Below are 27,446 nucleotides of genomic sequence, written 5' to 3' on the forward strand. Positions count from 1 at the left end.
TAAAGTCTGCTCATAAACCTAACCCTAATCCATTTCAGCATTGATAATATTAGCTTATCTTTAGCCTTCACAATCATTGAGTTAAAACTCTTACTCAAATTGTTTACCAAACAATTTGTCAAAGCCTTAGGAGAAAAGTGATATTTGGTCCATTGTGCAGGATCTATATCTGCAAGATATTTCCAAGCTTCGTCATCCAAAGTCTTAAGATATTGCATCCGCCTCTTAAATTCCCTAAGTGATGTTGTGCCAGCACACCTCCACAATACACTCTTTAACCACATACCCTTGTGATTAACCTTGAAGTTGTTGTATATGTGCTTTACATAATACCTATGCTCTACAGTTGGGAATAGTCTCCATTGTAGGTATAAGGCCTTGAGTATTGCAAGCAAGTAAGCAAGTAGGAAGTATGATCAATATGAAATCGCAGGTAAGTAATAAACATGAGCACTATGATAATACCTTTTGCCTGTCACTAATGAATACCAGATTAAGATCATCTAGCCTGCCAATGTCATCTGCAAACTGCTAAGAAGACCCAGATCCAGTTGTCCTTGTTCTCTTGCTTAACCACAGCCATTACCACTAGGAATATATTGTCATTTCCATCATTGGCAGTGGCAAATAGTAATTTCCTACCAAACCTACCCTTCAAGTGGCATCCATCTAGCCCAACAAATGGTCTACAATCACCTAGAAACCCAAGTTTCTGAGCATTGTACCTAATGTACATTTTGAACTTGGGTTATGCATTCTCATCTTCCATCTTTGTTTGCAATATCACCTTACTTCCTACATTTTTCCTTCTTATCATTTCTACATAATCTCTAAGTAGGCCATACTGCTACTCTTCATTTCTAGTGATCAAACCCTTAGCTGCCTTTCTTGATTTATACACTTGACTAAGACTTAAATCAAAAGAAATCTGCTGCATAACATGGTGTCTAACACTTGGGACCTCCCAATTAGGATTTTTACTAAAGTCTTCCAAGTGCTTGTTTGTCACATATGTTGATCTAACTTGACCATTTTGAAACGTTAGGAGACAGGTACACTCAGGATTAAGTGTCTTGATCTCAAATGTGCACTCTCCAGTAACCGTTGAAGCATAACACCTCCATCCACAATTATTCTTACAATGTACAAAAATCTTCTTCTTCTCATTTAACTTTCACTTGACATCAATGTGATTCTGAATGACATACTCCCTCAAAGCCTTCCTACAAACCTTGGAGTTTGGAAACTTTATCATTTTTACCAACTTAACATTTGTCATATCAATCTTCTCATTGAATTCTGGGTTGCCAGGTCTTTGCTCATCATTAGAACCATCCATGCTTGCAATATCATCTTCTAGAGCTGGTTCAGCCCACTCCTCATTTACATCTTTATTTGGAGGTGGAATAGTGTTTGGCTGAGGTGTATCTATGTTTGTAGGAGGTGTATTAGTGTTTGACTGAGGTGTATCAATGGTTGGTTGAGGTGGATCATTGTTAGGCTCAAGTAAAACAGTGTTAGGCTCAGGTGGAACACTATAAAGTGGAGAAGACTCACCAAATACATCATCATCAAAGTTTTCTCTTTCTAAACCTTCATTTAACCAATCAAACTCCTTTTCTACCACCACACTATCATCACTCCCTCCTCCAACCCTTCCACCAACCCCTCTAAGAACTTTAACTGCAAGGGGAGCATGTCCACTTTCAACATACAGTATGATGGTGTCTCTTGGCCCTCCTGCAGTAAGCTTACACATAGACACCACATCTGCATCATCATGTATGAGCCTCAAGCCTTGCTCCAAGTTGCCCCAAGGAGCTAGATAATGAAACCTATACGATTTAGCAATCCCCAAATCCTCACATATGCCTTTTATTTCAAAATAATTTAGTCTATGAGGTCCTAATACACTATTTCAACTTTCCCACCAAAATATTCTAAACTTGGGTTCCACAAAAAAGTACCCCCATAATGAACCTCGAATTTCACTTCCTCATCATCCAACTACAATAACAAATGACCATTTTATATATATGCAATTAAAGAATTGTAAAGAATAAACACTTGTATGTTTCTGTTTTGCTATTGGGAGGCAATACACATATCAAAGGGACCACATGTTTCTGTTTTACTAATAAGCACAAGCAAACACTAAAATTAAAACCCAACAGATTCGTAGGGTCCACAGTGAGACACAATGACCATGACAGACAAAATGCCCATAAACAACAACAAATCCAAACCACAGGCAATCACATTTTTCATAAACATCAACAAATTCAACCAATATTCTCAATAATGATGAGCTTGGACATAAACCTACGTGTACCATTGACTTCTTACTCAAAAAATTATAAAACCCAAACAAACCCAAATAAAAATAGTTTGAAAACCCAAACAATGACTAATTTCTTACCTGGATTTGGGTCCCTCGAACAACTCGTTGCTCGTCTCGGTTTATTCTTGTAGCACAATATCTATATCAGATATAGATGGGGATTTTTGTGATTCTAGGTTTCGTGGTTTTGATCCTTCTTATGTTGTGATTTCTATTAAAAAGGTGTTTTTCGAACGAATTGAAGCTCAGTGGGCAAAGTGTTAAGTTTTAAACTAGAGGTACGCAAAGTGAAAACGAGCCAAATCACAGGTGAGTTTACTGTAATTTCCCCATTATAAAAATTGCATAGTATGAAATACCAAGCTCATTGAATCTATGACATTGTAAAACAATTTGAGAAGAATAATTATTGATGCAAACATTTACAATTTTAATGCACATGGAATTAGCTAGCGGAGCCATGAATTTTTGTTTGGAGGGGCCAAGTTGCAGCATTAATATATATATTAAGACAACCCCCCAATACACATATACACATGATTTTTTATTATATACACTTTTTTATTTGATAAGTTATATATACACACACACACACACACACATACACCCAACAAAAAATAAGAATTTAGTATTTTCAATCAAAATTATGTTTGATTACCATTTTTTATAGTGCAATTCTTAAAAAAAATTCATTTTCGATACAAATTATCTAATTTTATACTAAAGTAAGTAAAAAATCTTTCAATTGAACTAATGAAATTTTCAAAAACATGAATGATCCAAAATTTAAAGGAATAAGTTAGGCTCCAAACATATTTGAAACTATCTTAATCTAACCCATTATGTGGCAACTAAAGAGACATTTTATGTGTAGTTTTAGTGAAATTATTTTTTTAATGAGTCAATGACTTGTTAATTGCCACATAACTGGTTGAAAAAAATATCGATTAAAATAGGTTTGGTGCCAAACTTTATCAAATATTTAATAGATATAAGAGCACACTTTACAATAAAAAATAAAATTGTGCAAAATAATGTTACGTTTCTATAACTATTAGACAAATTATTTATTTTAAGAGTATCATTGGAATAAATCAAATATTTGTGGAAGGGGGAACTCTTATTTTTGTAGACTAAATTTTGAAAAATTTAAAATAATTATATATATATATATATATATATAAATTTCAAAATTTTGGGGCACCCTTACACATAGCTACGCCCTCTAGCCAAGACAAGGAATTCATTCTCATTCACCTAAGGAATTCATTTTCAATTGTTAACAGGAAAGCTCAAGATGAGCTTGCCTCAATCGCTGCATAAACTACCGGTCGTGCAAGCTACTAAACGACAAAGTTATAAGAGAGTTTATTAACGGAGCACGAAACATGCACGTGTTTTCCAGGTGTGATCCACGCGTCATTAGGTGCTTAGATTAAAGTGTAAATCAGTTAGTTATTTCTGTTTTCATTTTCTAACGGCTAGCCTAAAAGTTTTATAGATTAGTTTCCGTCCTTAATATAATCTCTCTGTTCTCTCATCAGTATACAGAGATTAAACTCTCTCTCAATTTTCTGTTTAAGTAAGCTTTTAACATCATATATTTCAGCTAAAATCTTTATAGAAAAACCAATAAGGAAAAAGTTTTATTTTATGTTTCTGATCATAGAAAGTACTGAATTGCACGTTTCTATTATGGTTTATTATATAGCAGATATATATTAAGAAAACATTTTCTGAAGCATTCTTTTATGTCTCTGTTTATTACCTTCCGTTGCTATTGAAAAGAAGAAAGAAAAGAAAGAAAATTAATTTTCCCATTAGTCCTTCCTTTGATGAATAGTTGCTACAGATATGCCAAAAGTTTTGTAGTTGAATTGACACCTTTTTATGTACAAAGTGCTTGAAAGTTTAGGGAAAAAAAGTTCGAATTGCGGAGTCAATAGTATGTTGTAATAATTTATCCAAAAAAAAAAAAATTGCTACAGATATTAGCAGAGATTCTCTCACTGCAATTTTAGTTGGGCCTCTACAGAAGCGTATGATGCAGCCCATTCCTGCAGGAAGTGGGCCGGGTGTGTTTAGTGTTGTTTTAACCGGTCATGTCCTCTAGGATCTAGCCCCTCTATCCTTTTTAATTTTTAATTTTTAATAATTGTTACAATAATTTGGACAAAGAAATTCGAGCCTTGATTTTTTTAAAGAGATCAGACAATGATGTTGAATTAAAAGATTTTTGGTCTGTCATTCTAGTCCAAACTTGTGTAATATAATATTCAATTCATGTGGTTGGTTTAAATAAATTAGAAAATTTTAGATTTTAAATTTAGATTAAATAATTTGAATAGAGAATGAAATGTCAATTATTTTAATTGATAAAAATTTATGCAAATATTTGAGCTTTATTAAAATGTAGCAATGAATTAACTAATTATAATTTTTTGTTTTTGATAAGCAAACTAAAATATTATTAAAACAACATCAAGATCCAAATACATCTTAGATAAGAGCTTGCTAAATACAGCAAGGAGTCTGTTCAATCTAAATTACATTAATGACAAGACTTTGAGCTTGTCTAGCTAGAATATGGGCTAGCTGATTGCCAGTCCTTCGCACATAAGTATAATGTTTTTTTTTTTAATTTTTAATTTGAGTAAATCTCCAAAATTCACTTCATCATATACATATATTGGTTTTTTTTTTTTTTTTTTTTTTTGTGGATAAAATGTGTTGTTAAATTTATATAAAGTGATTTATACTAATAGTTATTCTTCAAAATCCCTTGATTTTTTTTAAAAGGCTAAAATGAAAACCTAACACTCTAATTTTCTTCAGATTTCATTTCAGTCTTCTAATTTTGCTTTCATTCATTTCAGTCATTTAAGTTTGAGATTTATTCAATTAAAGTCTTTCCAATAACTTTTGTTAAATTTTTTTTTTAAATGTGGAAAATATTTTCAATCATTAATTGAAATTTTTTTTAATTTAAAAAATTTGAAGAAAAATTTAAAAAAATTGAAAAATTAACTACAACATATAACAAAAATTGATAGAAAAGCTTTAATTGAATAAACTAGAAAATTAGAGGACTGAAATGAAATCTAAAGAAATATAGAGGGTTAGTTTTGTATTTTTTCCTTTTAAAAATTATCTAATCCAAAGTCCAAACAAAACATTTTTGATATAGCAAAAAAAATTTTCCTAAAAAAAAAAAGAAAAGAAAAAACTATACTATGAGACATTTTTCATGTCCTTTTTGGCATTTTCCTTTGTTTACATTTTTCTAGAATATATAGTAACCATATACTTAGTTAAAAACCTAACATCTCCTGAGGTGAGGTCTTACAGACCCACTCTCTTTTGAGGATTTGAACTAGCTATCGAGGATGGGTTGAGAGTTGGAGGAAACTTAAATTATTAGTAGCAAAGCTATTCACAAACAAATCTTTTAACTGGGGGCATTCAAGATTGCCATGATAAATAGATGGAAGCCTATTGTGTCTCTGTACAGGCTTGAGATTTGGGAGAGAATGTGTTCATATTCTATTTTTAGGACCCCCCCCTTGATAAAAAGGTTGTACAAATGAATAGCCCTTAGGCTTTTGATAAAAGCCTTTTACTGTTGCATGAGTTTTTGAATCAATGGCATTAGCATTTAGAAATAACTTAGATTAAAAATTTATTTCTGGCTTGCAATGCGAAAGTATAACAGAAAACTCTGCAAAAATTGGATAGAGATAGTAAAAATTGAACTTGAATTCTCAGCACCCAATGAAGATGATACTTGAGCCAAAATCAAATCCAATGGTCTAGTATCTCTAGCTATTGTCGGTTCAATTATTTGTAGCCTTCTCCCCCTCTAGGATTCTATGCAGAGTAGATGAAAAAAGTTCGGAAATAAAGAAAATCAAACATAGGAGTGACAGTGTCAGTTGCTAAAAAATGCAAACTGACAATGCACTTGTTTTGTGCTAAGGGAAAATTTTTCCTTACATGAGGAACTCCATTTATAAGAAAGTTTTGTAAAGGAAACTGCCCAAGCGCAAAACTAGTTCCCCAGAACCATCAAGCTACTAGCAGTCCCTTTCACATGAATTGGGAAAATCTGCAAGAGAGCAGGTTTCAAATAAGCTCAATGAATATGGAAGAAGCCATATCTAATAATTCTCTTTATCTAAGTATTGATGGCACTACTCAAAATTGGGAAGGAAAACCAATTATAATAATTACTATAGAAACTGCAAAGCATAAATACTAAGCTCATTGAAATCAACAGTATCTATAAAATTAAAATCTCTAACCAAGACATGGAGGATTGATCACTAACCAAGACAGGGTGGACAAGTAATCCTGATTGCAGTGGGAAATGCTCAATATCAGCTTATATAAAATTTCCTCTCTGAAATTCTTAAAACACAATTTGAAATTGATTGAACAGAAATAAAACCCAAATGTTATATAATAGAAATTCAAATTGAATAGAAGGATTAAAAAAATAAATAAATAATTGCATTAACAACATAAAGATTGATGCTTTTTATGATATTAATTAACAGGTCTATTTAATATCAATGCTTCTAGTATGCTCACCTTCACTTCTCTGCAAATTTACTCTTAACAAAAAAAAAAAAATTTAATTTATAAATCTAATCAAAAAGCCAAAAAATTACACAAATTTACATCAACAACTGAAAACATAAATACACTACCAATGTTACACATCTACTGACAAATTTACATAATCAAGAACCCAAAAATTCTATTAAACTCGCCACCTGCCTCAACCACCCAGATTTTTTTTTTGAACCTTCATACCCAATATTGAACCATTCATTGAAAACAGTCATCCATGCTTCGGGTTAGATGGATCGTTTAGATTAGCCTTAGGACAGCCTCTTCCACACCAAGCTTAACCCGGTACAAGTAAACAAAATTGGACTTGGTTTAGGTCTAGTGCATCCAGTGCACTGGACCCGGCCAGATGGTGACATGTGTCCAAAAGTAGATACATGTAATCATCTCAATAAGTCCAATAGCACTAGACACTGAATCTAAACCTGATCCGACAAAATTAAACTCTATCATTTTTTAAAGGTTTCAAATAAGCTCATCAATTATTTTCCTACTAACGCTTATGATAGGAAACGACACCATTTTACTGACTTATATATCAAAAGATCCTTTTCATCGATGATGTAACGAAATAATGGAAGGGTTGTTTAGCCCTTTTGAAATATAAAGGGTAAAAAAAGAAGAAGAAGAAGAAGAAGAAGAAGATAAGGTTGAGATAAGTCCAACTTAAAACATGGCAACATTATATCTTCACATAATTACATAATCAAACGTAAATAAGTAGAAAAAACAACCACCCATTGTCTCAAAGAATGCTTTCTATCTTATCTTTCTGCGTGGTAAAGATGATCAGTTCTTTCAAAAGGAAGAAAGAGCCCCATAAGAGAGATTATTCTTCCAGAACTCGCTTGCCCTTGACTTTTGGATCAATGGGTCTCCTCGGACTTCCAAAATTAGACTCCTTCCTAGAACTGGAGGTTCCACTAGATGTTCCTTCACCATCATGCTTTTGCTTATCCCTATGACTTATTCTTTGCTCAAACTCTTCGAACTCATAATGGTACAAGAGACGAAAGCCACATTTCTCCACCTTCAAACCAGGGCAGTCAGTTGTAAATGAAGCCTTAATGCAATTGACTTGATTCAGACAATTTCGCTCTCTATAGGATAGCAAAATGCATCCATCTTGCAGTAGCATCACGAGATTTTCTCTAGTCAGGCGATAAGCAAGAAGAGGTCTCACACCAACATTGGTTTCCATATGACAAAAAAGGCTAGTATCTGGATTAAAAATGTCAAAGTGGGCAGTTGGATTCACATCTATATCAAAATAAGCACATAGAACCAAACCCATCCAAGTACTATCATTGTACAAATTTGGAGGTAGGTCGATTGTCACGCAGAACTCATCTCTCAGTTTACCGAACCACTCCAAAATTTCACATGGAGGCAAACGGGGATTATATAAAATGCATCGATCAAAGCCCTGTGAAACAGAAATATTGTGTTTTATGGGTGAGAGTGAGAAAAATTAAATAGCGTAGATGGAATATCATGTTAATTTGAGACAGAAAAAACAACATAATTATTAATTACCAGTGCGTCAGTTTTGCGGATTTCATTCTGAATCCAAGACCTCATTTTTTTATTTATACTCTCAGGCTCGTACTTCATGCAGTTCTTCACGCAGTTCTTGAACTCTTTCACCGAATCCGGGTGCAATAGACGAACGCCACAATTCTTCACCTTCAAGTAAGAGCAATTTGTCTCAAATGAAACCTTAATGTAGTCACAATCATATAGCCAATCAGGAAACGACCCACGTGGTATATAGGTCAGCCAAGTGAGTCCACCTAGCAGTGAAATCATTAGATCTTCTTTAGTTGGCCAATAGATATGAAGAGGTTTCACACTCAGATCATTAGGCCCATTACTTGCTTCCAAGTGACAAATAAGTTTGTAAGAAGATATTGAATCCATAATGTCAATGAGACTACCCACATCCTCTGTAACTAAAAAAACTGCACATAGAGCAAATCCCAGACAAGCACTTCTATTAAGAAATTTTCGAGGTAGTCTGAATGTCACGTGGGACTCATCACTTTGCATGTCGAACCAAAGCGGAATTTCAATTGGATGGCAACAAGAATTATAGTCACAGGATCCATCAAAGCCCTGTAAAACAGAAATATTGTGTTTAATAAGTGAGAGTGAGAAGGTAAAGAGGGTTAATCCAAGGAAATATTATGCTTGAGGTAAAGCAAAGTCATAATTTATTAATTACCGGCAAGTGGCTTTGGGAAAGCTGATTCTTGGCTCTACTAATTTTCACTTTATAACGAGCTGTTAATTGATCGTTCAAATCTTGAAATCTATGTTGCCTTTCCGTATTCCAACGATCTATAATTTTCTCAAACCAAATGTCACCCATATGGTAGAAACTAAGCCCACATTTTTTCACAATGATACCTGGCCAATTGCTCATAATTGAAGCCTTGATGCAACTGCATTGATTGAACCTATCTAGAAACATCCAACACGGAATATAGCACAGCCAGAGAAATCCACCCTCAATATCTAGCCACGTAAAATCTTTTTTACTGGTGCGGTGGACATGGATTCCTAGCTCTGCATCGGCTAGGTCCGTTCCCAAAATACAAATAAGGTGGTGAGAGATCGATGAAGGATTTTCAATAATTGCAGCTTGATGCTTATCGCTTGAAAAATAAGCACATAAAACAAGTCCCTCCCAATTGTTGTCATTGAAAAAAACATTGGATATATCAATTTTCACTGATGGCTCATTACTACGATAGTTGAAAAGATGTAAAATTTCCACTGGGGGGAAACAAAATGAATATTCAGAGCGCACACCCTGCAAAATAAATAAAATTATAGGACATAGAGGGGGAAGTTAATGGTGTATTTGAAACAAAGAAACTACTCATACTTTCTTACCAGCTGGTCATATTTATTGAGTGGAAATACAACTTCGTTAGGAATATGCCTACGTAATCTCATTTCTATGTCGCCACCACGGCTAAGTTCACATTTGAAATCCCGATGTGCAGAAATGGAAGCATTGCAATGTTTTAGTTGTTGCTCAAACTGTGACAAATCATGCTGGTACAAAAGACGAAGCCCACATTTTTGCACCATCACGCTTGGCCAATCACTGACAAACGAAGCCTTAATGTGGCCACATTGATGCAGCATATCCTTCAAGGCCTCACCAGGTATGTAGGATATCCAGATGAGTCCAGAGAATTGACGTAACCAGTCGTCCTCTTCATTAGTGGTGCGGCAAACAAGGATTTGATTGTCTAGACTAGCTTTACTCGTTTGGAATTGACAATATAGAAAGTGGGATGAATTTACTGAAACTGCATTTTGTTGACCCCATGGGATTAAAATAGAAGCATATAGAGTGAGCCCCAACCAATTGTTGTCTTCACACAAATTTGGGGATATCTCAATTGTCAGCGAGTGCCCAAGACGACAATGATGATTAAACCAACTTGGAGTTCTTCTTGTTGGGAAACAAGAAATATATAAAGTGGAAGGATGAAAGTACTACAATATATATACAAAACAGAAATACAGTGTCCAATTAGAGAGAGAGAGAGAGAGAGAGAAGACTATTAGAAGTTAAAATTGTTTAATTAAGCTTTTTTAATATTCGACAATATTATAGTGAATTCATATGACAAGTTTGTTTATGTTACGTGAAGAGTTTATAAATGGGAACAAAGAGTTGATTTTCAAGTTGAAATTTTATTTCTTGAATACAATACAATAGTGTACAATTTGATATATCATGCAAAATCCTAAATGTAGTATTGGATATACCTCTATATTTGTAATATTTAATTATAACAAAAAATTGATCGTAAAATGAAGAGGATCCTAATACTTATATATACATGGGGAGTTTATATAATAAATGTAATTGGGATAAAGTTTGCATGGTGTAGTATATAACTATATATGTCCCATGCATTACTTCATTCCGAACCAAGAGTGAAATAAGAGGGGGAAAAAAAGTGGTTAAAAGTTTTCTTCCTGTTCATGTGAATGTGAGTTTCTTCCATTTAGTGTTATGTGAATAAGGACAAAACCGAGATTTTATATGTGTGGGCCAAACATGAATAATTTTTTTGACCACTTAAGAATAAAAAATACACTAAAATTCCAAGCTAAATTAATTAATGAAAAATAAACTATCATTTATCAAGCATTAACAAAATAAAAGATATAAAATAAGTGTTTTTTAATATTTCAACTCAATCATATATGATCCATTAAAATGGAACTCAATGTATTTTATATCCCAAAAAGCATGTTTGATATTAGTTTTTACTAAATTTTGTACCAATTTCTCTTTTAATATACTAAATCAAAGAAATTATTAGAAAGTTATATTCCATTTAGTAGCAAAAATATTATTCATTATTGAAACTAGAGTATGACCTCGTGCATATGCACGTGTACATTTAAAAAGATCACAATTACTTACATGCATACATATATATATATATATATATATATATATATATATATATATATATTATTTGAAATCTAATTGGATCTATACTCTTTGATTTTCCCCCCCAATAATTTACTTACTACAAAAAGTAACAAATTAGATAGAACACATGATGCAAAATTGAATTTAATTAGATTTTATCTCTGCTGTAGCTATTAATATATATATATATATATATAAACTTATAAATTTGATTTTTTTTTTAGTTATATGATTATGTTTTTATAGTTTAATATATTGGACTCCTTGTTTTCTACACTAAATTAACTAATTTGGCACAAAAATTTTAAAATTTAGATTAAATAAAACATGTGTCGTAAAATTAAATTTTAATTGAAATTCAATTTTTACACTAAATTAACTCACTTGGCAAAAAATTCTAAAGTTTAGATTAGATGAGACACGTGGCGCAAAATTAGACTCTATTATTACTACTACGAGAATTATTATTATTATTATTATTATACATGCTCCTATACGAGAAATTATAAGGTTTTCATGGTCGGCAAGTGATGTGGTCTACCATTTCAGTAAAAAACTCCCACTTGTTTAAAATTGTGGAGTTTTAAATAAAAACTGAATACTGACTCAGCAATTTTAAATAAATGGAAGTCTTTTACTGCAATGGTGGACAAATGACGTGGTCCACCATGAGAACTTTATAATTTCTCCTCCTATACGGGATCTACAACTCCAAAATTGCAAAGAAACTAAAAGAGATGGTGTAAGTATACCCACTTTATAAGCAAATTATTAGGCTATTAATTTATAGTCCATACTAGTCATTGACATAATTTAAAAAATTAACTAATTTTTTGAAATTTAAATGTCGAACTACATTATTGTAACGCTCAAGCTTTAAATTAAATAAAAGAGGGGGGGGGGGGGGGATTGTCAGATTTTTATTTGGATTCCATGTGCCCCACCAACCCCAACTAACCCCACCACTCATCTTACACTCTAATGGCTCACTCATTTGCTATCTTTTCTTTCTATTCATTTTTCCCAACACAACAAACTCCTCTCTTCACTCCCTCACACTCTCACACCGGTGCCACTCCAATCCAACATATCCACTATCATTTTCCTGACAAAATCACTGGAAAATCCTTAGAATCCTCTAAACATCTTCATCCCTTTTATTTGAAGTAAAGATTTTTAATCTTTTTTATGGGTATTAAGCTTTTGCTAGAAGTTCTCTTTATCTAAGTTTTGATAATGATATTTATGTGATTTATGAGTTTTGGAAGTGATATTCATGTGTTTATATGTATGGGTTTTGGTCTCGGTGAATGTATTTGATGAGTGTATTTTTTTTATTTTTACAATGGTGGCTATCTAAGGCTTGTTATGGTAAAAATTTAGGGGTTTTGATTTATAACATTTGGTAGATGGTGAATATAATTTTTATTGATTATTAGTCGCAAATCCACGCGATGTGTGGAAATAGATAATTTTATTTTAATTATGGTATATTATATAATTTTTTCTATAAATTTTGGGGAAAATAATTTGCTCCCCCAAAAACTTAAACAATTTCTTCATTTATCTATCTTAAAAAACATACCATCATTTTATTATTTGGATTTATTTGATTGATATTATTTATTTTTTAGGCAGTCTATATTTTGATAAATTATGTTATCATGCGTTATATTTTCCTAATTTGTTTTTCTTGTACAGCTAAACTGTTTGAGTTTCAAATATCAAAATTTTGATTCTCTTAAAAAAATATTATTATATTTTTAATTTTTCTTATTGTAGGAGTAGTTTTGAACTATTGATTGAGTTTTGTTTACTAATATAAATACATGAGATTAGAACAACATATTTCTTATACATTTCTAAGAGACTATACTATATTATAAATTTAATATTTAAAATAATATGTATGAAAAATGTAGACATTATTTATAAAATTGAACACTTCACCTGTTGAAATGAAAATAATTATCTGTATAAAAATATAAAGAGAACATGATTAAAATTATTTTTTTGACTACATACACTTTTATTTATTAAGATTTAATTATCTCTAACTGGATCTTCATATCGCATTTTTGTTACTACGTTTTTGTTGAGTCTTCTCATCTGTCACATCATTGGCCACATCATCATTCTTTTTATTATTTATTTTTTACTTTTAATTTTTTGACAATATTAAATATATAAGTATATTGGTTTTACAAATTCATCTTAGGCTGTTTTACCTTTACATATTCATTTATTTTAATTTTGCTATTATAACTAAATAATAAATCAATGAAAAGTTAAAATTAAAACATTTTCTACATATATTCATCTTGTGCGGTTTAATTTAATAGTTGATAGACACATTGAAATACATTGCCAATATTTAATTTTGATATAAATTCAAAATCTCACTTCCAAAATAATTAAGTATTATGTCAAAAAAAATTTTTAAAAAAATCAAACAAAAGCTAAAAGATGGAGAGAGAAGACTTGTAACTAACAACTTAAAAAATCAAACACTCTACCTAATCATATCAATCCAAAATAGTATTATATACAAAAATACAATGATTTATCAAAAAGAATTATATGTATATACACACACATAGAGAGATAGAGAGAGAGAGAGAGAGAGAGAGAGAGAGAATAATATGAGAAAATTCAAAATAAAAAATCATAGTCATAAGTCAAATACCAAATTATCCAAGCCATGATATATAATAGAATAACATTATATTCTTGTACACTATATAATAGAAGAGGTTCTTTAATTGTGTGTGGGTGAGGCTTCTGCCCATGGGACCAAGAGACCACATGCAAAAGATGTCATATTTGACGCTTTCTCCCTGTTGCCCATGGGGGGAAGAGGTTTTTTGATTATATGTGGGTGAGGCTTCTGCCCATGGGGCCAAGAGACCACATGCAAAAGAGGTCCTATTTGATACGTTCTCCCTATTGCCCAAGGGGGGAGAGACAAAACCTTGAGGGTATGAGTGAGGCTGTTGCCCATAGGGCCAAGAGACTGCATACCAATTGTGAATGGATGGATCCCCTAACCAGTCTATGTGATAGCTAGTGTGGTATATTTGTGATAATTTACCTTATGTAAGATTTTTATGGCTTTCGAAATTATATTGATAGTGCTCACAGATAGTATATAGTTTCATTGTATTATTTTGAGAAACTTTATGTTTCATCACTTAATCATTCTTGTCCTATTATTATTGAAAATGATCTTGTAGTATTCAACTAGAAATTTCTCAAACTAAAACATTATTTGTAAACTGTTTTCATCATGAAACTTGCATTTCCTCCACCTCCATTAATTATGTTACTTACTGTGCTTTAGCTCATTCCAATCTTTCACAGTCTTACAGATTATTTAGCTATACCACGATAATCGAGCTTGCCTAATCAGTAGTGATTGGAGTTTTACGTTGAATTTGGAGACTTACATTACTAATGGTTGGTGATTCGATCTAGTGGTTTTCAAGGGAGCCAGCAATAGTAAATTTTATTGGAAGTTGGGCTCTTGAGGTTTGTTAGCCCAAGAATTTTGTTGGGGTTGCATATATTAAAGAACATTGGAACTTTCTGTTTAAATCATTTGGAGTTTTTGTAATATATTCATGTATTATGTGGAGACACAATTTTTAGTTATTGTTTGTAAATGTTATATAAAACTTTGACTTGTAATGTGAAAATTTTAGTATAGTTATATATTCTTATCCTATGGAGAAGAAAGGAAAAGAAAGATCTCCTACAGTTTAAATTGTCAAAAAGAAAAAATTTACAGGTACTTTTGAGATGTATTTCTCATGCTTTATACCCTTTTGGGTTTGGGGCTTGACAATTATGCTCATAATGGTGAATTTTCATTTTTTAGAGTATTTTTTCATGATTTGTGAAGTCTTACTAACTTTTCAAAAACATCATTAGAAGGAAATGAAATAGGATTTTTTCAAAAATCAAAAGGTGATTATATACATCCCATATAAACAGTTCAGAGAGCCCACATCACAATCAATACGAAAAAAAAATGTAAAAATTCATATGAGTAGTTAGTCTTAAGTAATATCGATATGTACCAAAAAACTTCCATATACACATCTTGTCAATGGGGGACTATACAGTCCCATGCATAATCAACAACTATAAGTCTATAACCAAACCTTGAATTTGCAAATAACCATACCCAAAACCTCACCACCGTGATTAAAGAAAGAAATCGAGATAGAGAGAGGTTTTAAGGGCCAAGAGAAGGGAAAAAAGAGAGAATCACCACTGTGGAGTAGTGGTTCAAAGCCATGGAGTTTCGGGTCTAAGCTGAAGAGAGATTGAGAGATAATGCAAGATGGAGAGAAACAAAAGAGAGCTTAGGTTCGGCCATGGTGACAAAGCTTAGAGCTCTCAGCCATGGAGGTCACTGCCGTTTGGGATTAGGGTTTTTAATTGGAAAAGAAAGAGAATAAAAAAGAGAAAGAAGCAGAGGTGGATTGAGATAATACCTGGACTATGGAATAGCCAAACCTAGCTTTATCCTCAAAATCCAATCCACCATTAGAAACCCATAGTGTGCAAACTCAAATTTTGAATCGTTTGATTTTGTGAGATAGAAGGAAAAGGGGAATGTGATAGTGGGTAATTGAGAATCTGGGGAAAATAAAATGCGGGAGAGAATTATTCTAATGCAACAAATTTATTGCAAGTTATTGCAATAAATAAAATTTTGTTGCAATATATTAGTATTTTTAAATCTCTATTTGCAACAAAAAGTAATATACCCACATATGTATGTTTATTGCCACTATAATGTCTCTTTGTTAAAATAGTTTTTGTTGCAAAATAGCTTCTTCTTTTTCTTTTCTTTTTTCTTGTAGTGAAGTTATTTAATTTTTTCTTAGTGGATATATATAAGATTTTTTTTTTTGGGTTAGTAAAAATTGATTTTGTTGTTGTTTTGTTTTAGAATGTTACTAATTTCTTAGTTGATCACTTTAATTTTTGACTTTTTTGGTTTAAGAGATCATTTCCAATTTTGGAGGGAGGCCATGCATGATTTTTTTACAAAAATAAAAAGCTTCAAATTTGATAAATTAATATATAGTTATATACTGCTTAATAGAAATTTAAAATCTAGGATCCTTGACTATAGTGTTAGGAAGTGAGACTCTATGAAGGTCTACCAACTTCCAACACAGATGACTATATATATTTCATAGAATTAATTAAATTTGCACAAATAGGTAAGAATTCTTACCCGAAAATGATTGTGAGGGAATGAGTCCTCGTAAGAATATTGGGCAGTTACACTAGTCTCCTCCTGAGAAATGAATAACCTTTGGGGGCGCAGGTACTCATAATAGTTCTTAGTTCCAATGAAGTGCTCAGGATAATTATCCCATACATTGCTGATTGCTTGGGGATTGCAGGAGCCAAGAAAGCTATCAAATGGGGTAGAGCATTGCACCAGTATTTGTGTTAACTCTTCCAAGTTATGCCGGTATACAAGACTGAACCCAAAACTCCGTGCAAACAAATGTGGACTTCTGCTTTGAAGCTCGAATTCAGACAAAGCGCTTTGACTCCATAAATGTGCATGCGTTGTCCGTGGGATGAACATTACCCAAATGAATGCCCGTTGATTTAACGTAACTAATTCGTTGTTCATAGTCAATATTCCACAGCATACTCGCGAATAACAAGAGCTGGTCTGCAGAAGACAACTGAATGGGAGCATTCCAACTTCTCTTGAACTCAAACTCCGACGAACAGCAGTTGGATGCATGTTAAATGAGAAAAGACCACATAGTGCAAATCCCATCCAATCAGGATCATTAACAAAAATTGGAGATAGCGGGATTTTCATTAACTGCACATCTTTGTAACAAAACCACAGTGGGATTTCACGCTCAGCAAAACAGCAATTGAAGATTTCACCCTCATTGAAGTTTTTCTGGAAATTAAACATGGTTGAAATGAATATCAGGCGCGAATAAAATTTTGTTTTTTTAGATACAAAAGTATTTGAACTCTGTAAATAGTTATTATTCTTTGACCGTACATCAATGAGTTCCCTTTTGATATAGGCTGAATTTGAACTCATTTCCCTTATTTAACAAGAAGAAATATTACTAGCTAGTTGAGGAGTTTGAACTAATTAAAATCTGCTAATATATATATCGGTAATTTTTGACAAAAAGTCTAAAAACACAAAAATTCTTAAAATCATTTTCACGACTAATAAGATTATATGTTATGGTTAATGATGTTATACCTATGTGAAAAGGATGTTATTTTAATCACAACTTAGCACATCAATAATTGTGAAAAATATTGAAAAGAATATTTGTGACCAATATTTTGATTCAACGAGTGAACAGTTGCAAAGTCTTTATTGTTTATAAAAATTCTTAATTGTTAGTCTAAAACCCCCGTTTAGCTAAAAAGATATTCTGAAAGAACGGAGTTTTAGAGAGAGAATAATACAACTTGTACTAATATCCTATAAATATGTTGACATAAAAAATTGGCTCTAGAAATATACTGCATGTGGGCGTGACAATTAACCTTAACTAGATTATCCATATCGATGTCTTCAATGTATCTATGAATTCTAAGCTTATTATGTATTTTACTATTAGCAACTATAATAATTTTAGTTGTGAGCAGAAAAGACTAAATTGTGTCTTGTTTATCCTCTGTATGTATGCTATGATACTAAGGTTAACTTTCTTGAGAGAGAGAGAGAGAGAGAGAGAGAGAGAGAGAGAGAGAGAGAGAGAGAGAGAGAGAGAGAGAGAGAGAACCTCTAAACATGCTTTGATCAAAGATTCACTAGACATAATACTTGCATATTGCTCTTTCCTAGCTGTTGTGAGAAAACCAGTAAAAGAGCTCGGACTTGTTTTCGAAGAGGTACAACCCCGTGCTATATTTTCAATACTTGGTTGAAGGATGGGCATGGGTTGAGGCCTCCTGCTGGTATCAAAGAACATAAATTAGAAACTCAACATGCTAACATAAAAATTTGATAAATGTCCCATTCAGGTTAACAAAAAACTGTTTCCAGTTAAAAACAACCTTTGCAGTGAGGAAGAGAAACCAAAATCTTTGCTTGCTTCCCTTTCCTCAACTTGATGTAACAAATTTTGATAAAAACATTCATGATAGGCATCTGGACTTTCTAACATGCACTGGGCTAATGTTTGCACAAAATTTTCAACATCTTGCTCGTATACAAGACGGAGTCCACACTCTTCAATTTGCACATCTGGTTTATCGTGTTCAAAGGAAGCCCCGATATGTCGACACTCTCCCAGCCGAAGTAACACCTGTGGTATATAAAATACCAAAATTCGATAGGGTGACTCAATAAAAATGTCTTTAGATTCCTGAAAGACCCTGTGTCGAGAAAGGCAAACTCGATCACTATCTAAATGATTATAAAAGTTGAGAAAACTTCCTAAATCCATATTGTCACCAGATATTCCTGGTTGCTTGTGGACAGTATAATAAGCACACACAGCAATTCCCATCCATGTCCCATCGTTTTGCAAATTGGTGGGCAATTTAATTCTTATGTCGTAACAAAAATTTCGATTACTGAACCAATTTGGGACTTTCTTATGAGGAAAGACATAATCATATTTATGGTTTCGAGCCAAGTCTCCCTGTAAAATAAAATGAATTAAAAAATTGTTCAAATGAGTGAGACAGATATATATATATATATATATATATAGAAATATAATGTTCAGTGAATAGGGGAGACCTGATACACTCTTAAAAGCAATGACAATAGCTTTCCTTTAAGTCGGTCATTGGACTGACTAGATTCCACCTTATCCATCTGGAATTGGGATCTTTGCTTCATCTTGCCACTAGCTTGTAGAAACTTTCCCAAATCTTGCTTGTACAGTACACGCGCACTACACGTTTCGATCTTGATATAAGTGCACTTGGTCCTAATAAAAGCCCTAATGCAACTGCAGTCCTCTAAATGGTCTCTAAGTTTCCCGGCTGGCATAACTATCTTGCATCCAAATGAACTAGCATGGCGAAAGGGTTCAGGTAGATTTTTGGAGACGTTAAAGAATAAGGGACAAGTTATGCATGGACCTTCAATTATGTCTGATCTACAAATAAAGTCAATAGAAAGTTCATCATCCTGCCCAGAAGAAACATTGTTCAAATTTTCAAGGATTACAACACTAGTAAACAAAGCAATCCCTATCCAATTTCCATCACCACGCAGATTAGAAGGAAGCGGGATTGTTGAAGATGTCCCAGGGCTCTGATGGCTGAACCACTCTGGAGTTTCAGTTGAATGTAACAAGTCGAGAAAGTACATGTTTTGATTAAATAGACCCTGTAAAAATTAAAATGCATAAGCATAAAAAAGATGTTTAAAGCGCATGTTTGTGACATTGTGTCGTGTGAGAGAGAGACCATCAAATATCTTTCAAAGAGTGGATCGCGGTCATAGTCTGATAAGATCGGAAAGTCGATGAGTGCAAATGGGCCAATAGTCTTGCTCGCACAATGAACCATAGTGAATATTGTTTCACCCAAGGTCCATGCAACACGTTGATTTGAATGCTTTTCCAATAAAGGACATCCTAGTGCTGTTACAATTCCTACACTTAACGGAAGGTCTGGCAATGATTGGAGCCTGCTACAATCATTCATTGCAAGAGAGTAAAGCTTAGAAAGCTGAGAAATACTATTAGGCAGGCGTGTAAAGTTGTTTTTGCTCAAATTCAGGTTCTGCAACGAGGATAAGCAACTAAGATCATCGGGGAGTCCACCGTCCCATAAATTGCGGTCAGATAGATTGAGAGATACAATAAATCTTAACCTAGGCAACAACAGGTTGCGAGCCTCTCTGATAGGGAAGAAACCTTTGAAAAAAGCATCTACAGCACGGACGAGGGAGAATCTGTGCGAAAGCCAGGATTTAGGGGGTTGTGGTTCAACCTTAAATCCCGATAGATTGAGAGTTTGTAGAGACGGCAAAATGACACTCGGGAAACTTGAAAGGTTTTTGCAACCTTGAAGACTCAAGACCGTCAAGCCAGTCAAATGCTCGAGTGATGATGGCAACTCTTCTATAGCAGTCCCATCTAAATACAGCTCTAACAAGCTTGTCATATTTGTTCCAATCTCTGAAACCTTCTTGAGACTTGAACAGCCAGATAGAATAAAAATTTTAAGAGATTTCAAGTTCATTTCGCAAGGGAGGCCAATAAGACTTCTACAATCTTTAAGATTTAACAAAGTAAGCTTATTGAGAGCTCCAACAGATGGGTGAAGCTCATACAAACCTGTACATCCTTGAAAAATCAGCCTCTCCAGATTTGGGCATCCGATGAAGTTAGGAGTCTTGACTAAGACTTTAGAGTCCCTAAGATCCAGGAGTCTTAACTTGGCCAAGTTCTGCGATAATAAATAGATATGAGAATTTAAGTAGTCAAGAACTTAATCTGCATTTTAAAAAAAATAAAAAAGCAACAATAGCATGCATTAATGGAAAACTTACAGTAAGTCCCTTTGGTAATTGCTCAATGTGGCTACAAGGCATGATGAGTTCAACAAGATTGTCCGGTTGAAAACTGATTGGCATGAATTTCAAAGGATAATCATGCCACTCCATCATTCTTAACTTATTAGAAAGAAAATTAAGGCCGGCTGGAAGGTGCACATTAGAAATTTTAAGCAACCTTAGACTTTTCATATATGAGAAGGCTTTGTCATTCAAGTTTTCTTTATGTGGAGGCAAGTTTAGCACCATGCCTTCTACAACTTCTGTTCCCTGGAAATCAAGAACAATGCCTTCTACAACTTCTGTTCCCTGGTAATCAAGAACAATGAAATTAGTGTTGGGAAAGATATAGTAAAAAATTACTAAAATTATAGAAATACACACTTCTCTAAGTTTATGTCTATATACTAATCCACATATTGTATTTTCCTTTAGCACATGAAACACATCCTTACAAAACCACAACCTACTACGTCTTCCAGGCTCTTGAGGTGATTCACGACGAACAATTCTCCAACCCATCTCTTGTATTAAATCATGCATCTGTAATTTCCCCCCTAAAATGGCAATGAGAGATTTGTCCTTGAGAGTTTCTATATTCTTCTCACAACCAAAACCTTCTATATGTACCACTCGATTTTTATCCTCCCCTTTGAAGAAACACGCAATATCCAAAAATAGATTTTGCTCTATTTCATTCAATCCCCTATAACTTATTTCAAGTTTATCTAGAATTTCTCCTTCAGGGATTTCTTCTAATTGATGTAGGTAATCTTCCCATACCTCTCTTGGTCTATCAATCAAGGAGGAACTCATAACTTTAAGAGCTATAGGAAGCCCTTTAGCATACTTCACAAAACCATTGGACAAATCCTCAAAATCTTTTTTAGGATAGGTTTGGTTAAACACAGTCCAACTGAAGAGCTCTAGGGCTTCATCATTATCTAATCCATTAGCCCTATATATGGTATCCCGATGATGCCTTTTTAGCAAGTGCTTATCTTTACTTGTGATAATGATCATACTCCCTAGACCAAACCAGTCAGGGCTCCCAGCTAATGCCTTTAGTTGTTCATCTTTGTCAACATCATCAATAACAATAAGAACCTTCTTATTTAGTAGTCTAGTCTTTATGACTTTGATGCCCTCATGATAGTCCCATATGTTTTCTTCTTTTACCTTCAAGATCTTAAAAAGAAGTTGTTTTTGTAAATTAACTAGACCCTATTTATCTTTTTCAACTGTTTCTCTAACATCACGAATAAAGCAGCTAACTTCAAATTGATGACAAATTCTGCCATAAATGGCAGATGCTAGAGTGGTTTTACCAATCCCAAGCATCCCCCAATTCCCGATGAAGCGCACATCATCTGACGTTGTACTAAGTAAGTTCATCATTTCCTTCACACGTGAGTTTATTCCAACCAGGTGCTCAGAATCATCTGATAATTCACGATTCAATTCATCAAATATGCTTTTTGTGATTTCCTCAATATCTATTGATTCGGGACTGTAATAAAAAAAAAAAGATATAAACAATAATTTTGATGAGAAAAGTGTGCTAGCCACAAACAAATAATAATTTTTTAAAAATCTTATTACAGAAGCCAAGAAAAAAACCTTATGTTAGGGCTGTCAAATGGGTGGATTTCTATGGGTTTGGGTGGGCATAATTGGGTTGAGTACATAAAACTCATTTACCCAAATACTACCTAAACCTAAAAAAATGATCGAAATACTTTCGAAACCTAAAAAATGATCAAATACCCTAAAGCCTAAAAATTGGCCAAAATAACCCCGAAACCTAAAAATGACCAAAATACCCCTAAAACCTAAAAAATGACCAAAATACTTCCTGAAGCCTAAGATGTCCAAAATTCCCTCAAATTTATATACTGACGAAAATACCCCTAAACCTTTGAAAGACCCAAATAAACCATTTTTTCTGCACTGAGAAAATGTAATGCTTATGAAAATGGAACTCCAACGTAGTACTCGAGGGATGAGGAGCTAGCTATGGAGTATTTGTGTTTGGGGAGTGAGGATGAAGATGAGTTGAGAGGTGAGTTTGAGGAACCACTTTGGATATCATGCAATATCTAATGGAGTTTTCATCTTATTTAGCAATGTATGTTGTGCGTGATTTTTTTTTTCTTGGATTGTGAATAAAATTTCGATTTAGCACCAAAAAAAAAAGGAATAAATAAAAGTCCATATATGTATTTTGTTATGAATAATTGTTTGAAGAAATACAAAACATGCAATTTTCTGAATACGAATGCTAGAATTAATCCTCTAATTGTTAAAATCATTGAAAAAGAACACAGGACTGGACTATCATGAGGAAATCTGCCAAGTGCATTTGAATATATCTACACAAAGTTAAATCCGAACACTTTTGGCTTTTCGCTACCCAATCAAAAAGAAGTATTTGTTGCATTAAATAGAATTCATCAAAATTTCACAAATCATTTTTGGGTTTTAGCTTTGCACCGTGTAACAATCAGCCAATAAAAAGAGATTTCGGTCATTTTTTAGGTTTCGGGGGTACTTCGGTCATTTTTTAGGTTTTCTGGGTGCTTCGGTTAATTTTTAGATTTTGAGGGTCTTTCGAACATTTTTTTAGGTTTAGGAGGTATTTTGGTCAATTTTTAGGTTTAGGGAGTAATTTGATCATTTTTCGGATTAGGGGGTATTTCGGTCATTTTCTAGGTTTAGGGGGTGTTTTTTTTGTAAATTTTTAGGTTTTGGGGTTATTTTGGTCATTTTTAGGTTTCAGTGTATTTCATTCATTTTTTAGGTTTATGTGGTATTTCGATTTTGGGGATATTTCAGTCATTTTTTAGGTTTAAGGGGATATTTTGGTAATTTAGGTTTCAAGGGCATTTTGGTCATTTTTAAGGTTTTGTGGTTATTTTGGTAATTTTTATATTTGGGGGTATTTTAGTCATTTTCTTTTAGGTTTAGGGAATATTTTGGTGATTTTTAGGAATTAGGGGTATTTTGGTCATCTTTTAGGCTTAAGGGGTATTCTAGTCAATTTTTTGGTTTCAGGGGTATTTAGGCCAATTTTTTGGTTTTCGGGGTATTTAGGTTAGAGGGTCTTTTAATCATTTTTTAGGTTTAGGGGGTTTTTTGATCAATTTTTAGGTTTATGGGGTAATTTGATCATATTTAGGTTTAAGGGATGTTTCGGTCATTTTTTTTAAGTTTAGGAGGTATTTTGTTAAATTTTTAGGTTTTAAGGTCATTTTGTCATTTTTAGATTTCGGGGATATTTAATTCATTTTTTAGGTTTAGGGGCTATTTTGATAATTTTTAGGGTTTCAGGGGTATTTCGGTCATTTTTTAGGTTTAGGGGGTATTTTGGTAATTTTAGGTTTTGAAGGTATTTTGGTGGTTTTTTTAGGTTTAAAGGGTATTTGGTGATTTTAGGTTTCGCGGATATTTCGGTCATTTTTTAGGTTTAAGGAGTATTTTGGTAATTTTTGGATTTCAGAGATATGTCAGTCATTTTATCAGGTTTAGGGGTATTTTGGTGTTTTTTTGGTTTCGGGAGTATTTCGGTCATTTTTTCGATTTAGGGGGTATTTTGGTCAATTTTTCGATTTCAGAGGTATATCGGTCATTTTATAGGTTTAGGGGTATTTTGGTCAATTTTTAGGTTTTGAGGATATGTTGGTCATTTTTAGATTTAGGGGGTATTTGGGAATTTTTAGCTATTTGGGTATTTTGGTCTTTTTTAGGTTTTAGGGGTATTTTGGTCATTTTTTAGATTTAGGGGGTATTTTGGTTTTTTTTTTTGGTTTAGGGGGTATTTTGATAATTTTTAGTGGTCCTAGGGTATTTTAGAGTAGAGTGATTTGTAAAAATAATACTTGAATCATAATTAGGTTTAATCGGATACCAAGTTAAAACCCAATTAAAATTAGTGTTAATTGGGTTAATACCCATTTAACCCAATTAATATATGGGTGGGCTTGGGTATGTGGGTAGATTTAGGTGGGCAAATGAGTTTGGGTTGATTTTGCTACCCTTAAATATTAAAATATTTTAAAATTTTCACTATAATTTTTTTCTTCTTAGAAGTTTCACTATGGAATTATAATAGATGAATTTTTTTTAGAGAGTTTCAACTTATAGCATCCGTTCCTGATAATTGCTCTTTATTATCAGACCAAGACACCAATCAGTTTTTGGTATAGGCGGAGATTGAACCCCAAGTCTCTTATATAACCATCAGAGATTTTACCAGCTGAGTTAACTGGAACCCACATAATAAATGAATTTTATTATATGAACATAACTTAAATTGTATATAATAAGTTTTATATATATATATATTATATTTAGCGCGGCCCCTCCGTGACAGATATCTTGGCTTTGCCACTTGAATGAATTAACTTATAACTCCATAAAGTTGTATCTGATGTTCTTTTATTGTATTTAGATAATTTATGACTGATTATGAACTAAGTTTTCTAATTCTCTCTTTCACAATTTTTAAGTCTTTTTTAGGGGTCGAACATAATTGGAACAGAGATTTTGCAGTAGTAAAGATTTTTTTATAAATTAATCATATAACAAATTTATATGAAAGAAAATTGTGAAAAAAATGTGTAAACTACTGTTTAGATTTAACAAAAAGAAGAAAAAAAAATTAAACAATTGATTGTCTTTATCTTAAAAAACACATTAATGTATATTATAAGATAATATTTTTTTTATAAGCATTTTTTTTAGAGTTTTGACTTTTGACTTTTGATAAGCATTATATATTATTATATGATATTAAACTCAATCACACTATTATTTATCATCTATTGTAATATATTCTTTTAGTTAAAGAAGCAACTTAAGTTTTTATATTTTTTTAATTATTCAAAAGATACCATGGGGAATGAGGGATTTAAAATAAAAACTAGACATTTCTAATGGAAATGCCCTATTTGAGCTTATACAACCCTATATGGCTTTCTTTGTTAATTGAGAAAATTACAACTTACATACATGTGGTTTGGTCAAAATTTAAATTGTCTACTTGTAGTTTAAAATTTAACATTGTACCTTTCTAAGGTTGACTAAAATTTAAGTTGCCTACCTAAATTCTTTTTTATTTTATTTGATCTTGTATATTTATGTTTTTTGTGTTTTTGGAGGAGAAAAACATAAAAGTAAAGCAAAATCACATATTTAGTCTTGTTTTTAACATAGATGAGTTAAGAAAATTTAACTGAACTAACCTCATGTAAGTAAAATGTCAAATTTTAAATTACAAGTAAACAACTTAAATTGTAGTCAAATCACACGTGAATAAATTGTAATTTCCATTGTTAATTAAAGCAACTTAAAGGTTTTTTTTTTTTTTTTTTTGGTGAGGAAAAAAGCAACTTAAAGTTAAAAGTTAGCTAAGGAAACATCTCAATTCTCAGCCACAGAACACAAAGTTCTGTCAAACAAAACAAATAGAAAAATCATACCAGTACATATACACTAGAGAGCAAGAGAGATACCAATTCAAAAGTTTTCCAAAGCATTGATGATATGACGAGAAGAAAAGGTAGAATCTTATTACCTATCTACTAAATGCCTTCCACGGATCTTGCTCACTTCTTTCAGTGCAGATCTCCACTCTTTTATCTGTTCTTCGCGAACCTTGCCATCTTCCTCATGCTTGAGAAATGCTTTCTCAAAACTCTCCCTCTGATTCCCAACATCAGAGGGATTTACATGGTAGAAAATAGGCCAAACTTTCAGCCCCTTCTTTTTCATGCATTCAAGAATTTTGACAAGTTCGTTCAAACACCACTTTGAAAAAGCATAGTTTTTTGAGAGAATAATAATTGCATATTGAGATTCTTCTATTGCTTTCATGAGCCCTGAAGCAATGGGCTTTCCTTCCTCAAGTTTTTCATTATCTCTATAAACAATAATGCCTTTTTGTATCAAAGTAGCATATAGATGATCTGTAAAATTTTTACGGGTGTCCTCACCATAAAAATTGAGAAAAACTTCGTATTTCCATCTAGACATAGAAGAAGAAGATGAGAAAGACAAGGATGTACTGGCTTTTTGAGCGCTGAAGGAAGCCATTAGAAACTCACAACCAATAGCTTGTTTATGGAAAATGGAGTACTAAAAGAGAATGGATTTTTTTTTTTCTTTTTTTTTAGGAAAAAAAAAAAAGATAATGGAAATTTTTTTTTTGGATGGAAGAGAATGGAACTTGAGCAAAGCTTTATGAGAACTTCAACTTTCTGTAGAGGTTTCAGTTATCATTCAAGGAATCAAGGTATTAAACTCCTGGCGAAGTGGGAGAAGCATTTATAGGTGCCTAAGTGGGAACACATTAAAAATAGATTAAAAGTTCATTTTAGACAGTTTTTATTATTTGATACCTATATTCACACTTATTATCAATTTCTTCTTTTAAGTTTGTAGTAATTGCTAATGTGATCCTTTCGTCTATT

At 32.7% G+C, this 27,446-nt stretch overlaps 1 protein-coding gene across 1 annotated transcript; it reads right to left on the reverse strand.

Moving 5' to 3' along the window:
* Positions 1 to 7,631: 7,631 nt before the first annotated feature.
* On the reverse strand, positions 7,632 to 27,313 carry LOC142633270 (uncharacterized). Its single transcript, XM_075807486.1, is given in 12 exon segments — positions 7,632 to 8,399; positions 8,510 to 9,088; positions 9,198 to 9,788; positions 9,872 to 10,486; positions 16,693 to 17,388; positions 18,242 to 18,413; positions 18,516 to 19,105; positions 19,207 to 19,803; positions 19,884 to 20,870; positions 20,974 to 21,285; positions 21,385 to 22,486; positions 26,552 to 27,313. Coding segments are annotated over 12 exon segments (7,356 nt in total). The 5' UTR covers positions 27,070 to 27,313; the 3' UTR covers positions 7,632 to 7,802.
* Positions 27,314 to 27,446: the final 133 nt, after the last annotated feature.

Source organism: Castanea sativa, chromosome 5 (assembly GCF_040712315.1).
Source record: "Castanea sativa cultivar Marrone di Chiusa Pesio chromosome 5, ASM4071231v1".
In the NCBI taxonomy this organism is placed as follows: domain Eukaryota; kingdom Viridiplantae; phylum Streptophyta; class Magnoliopsida; order Fagales; family Fagaceae; genus Castanea; species Castanea sativa.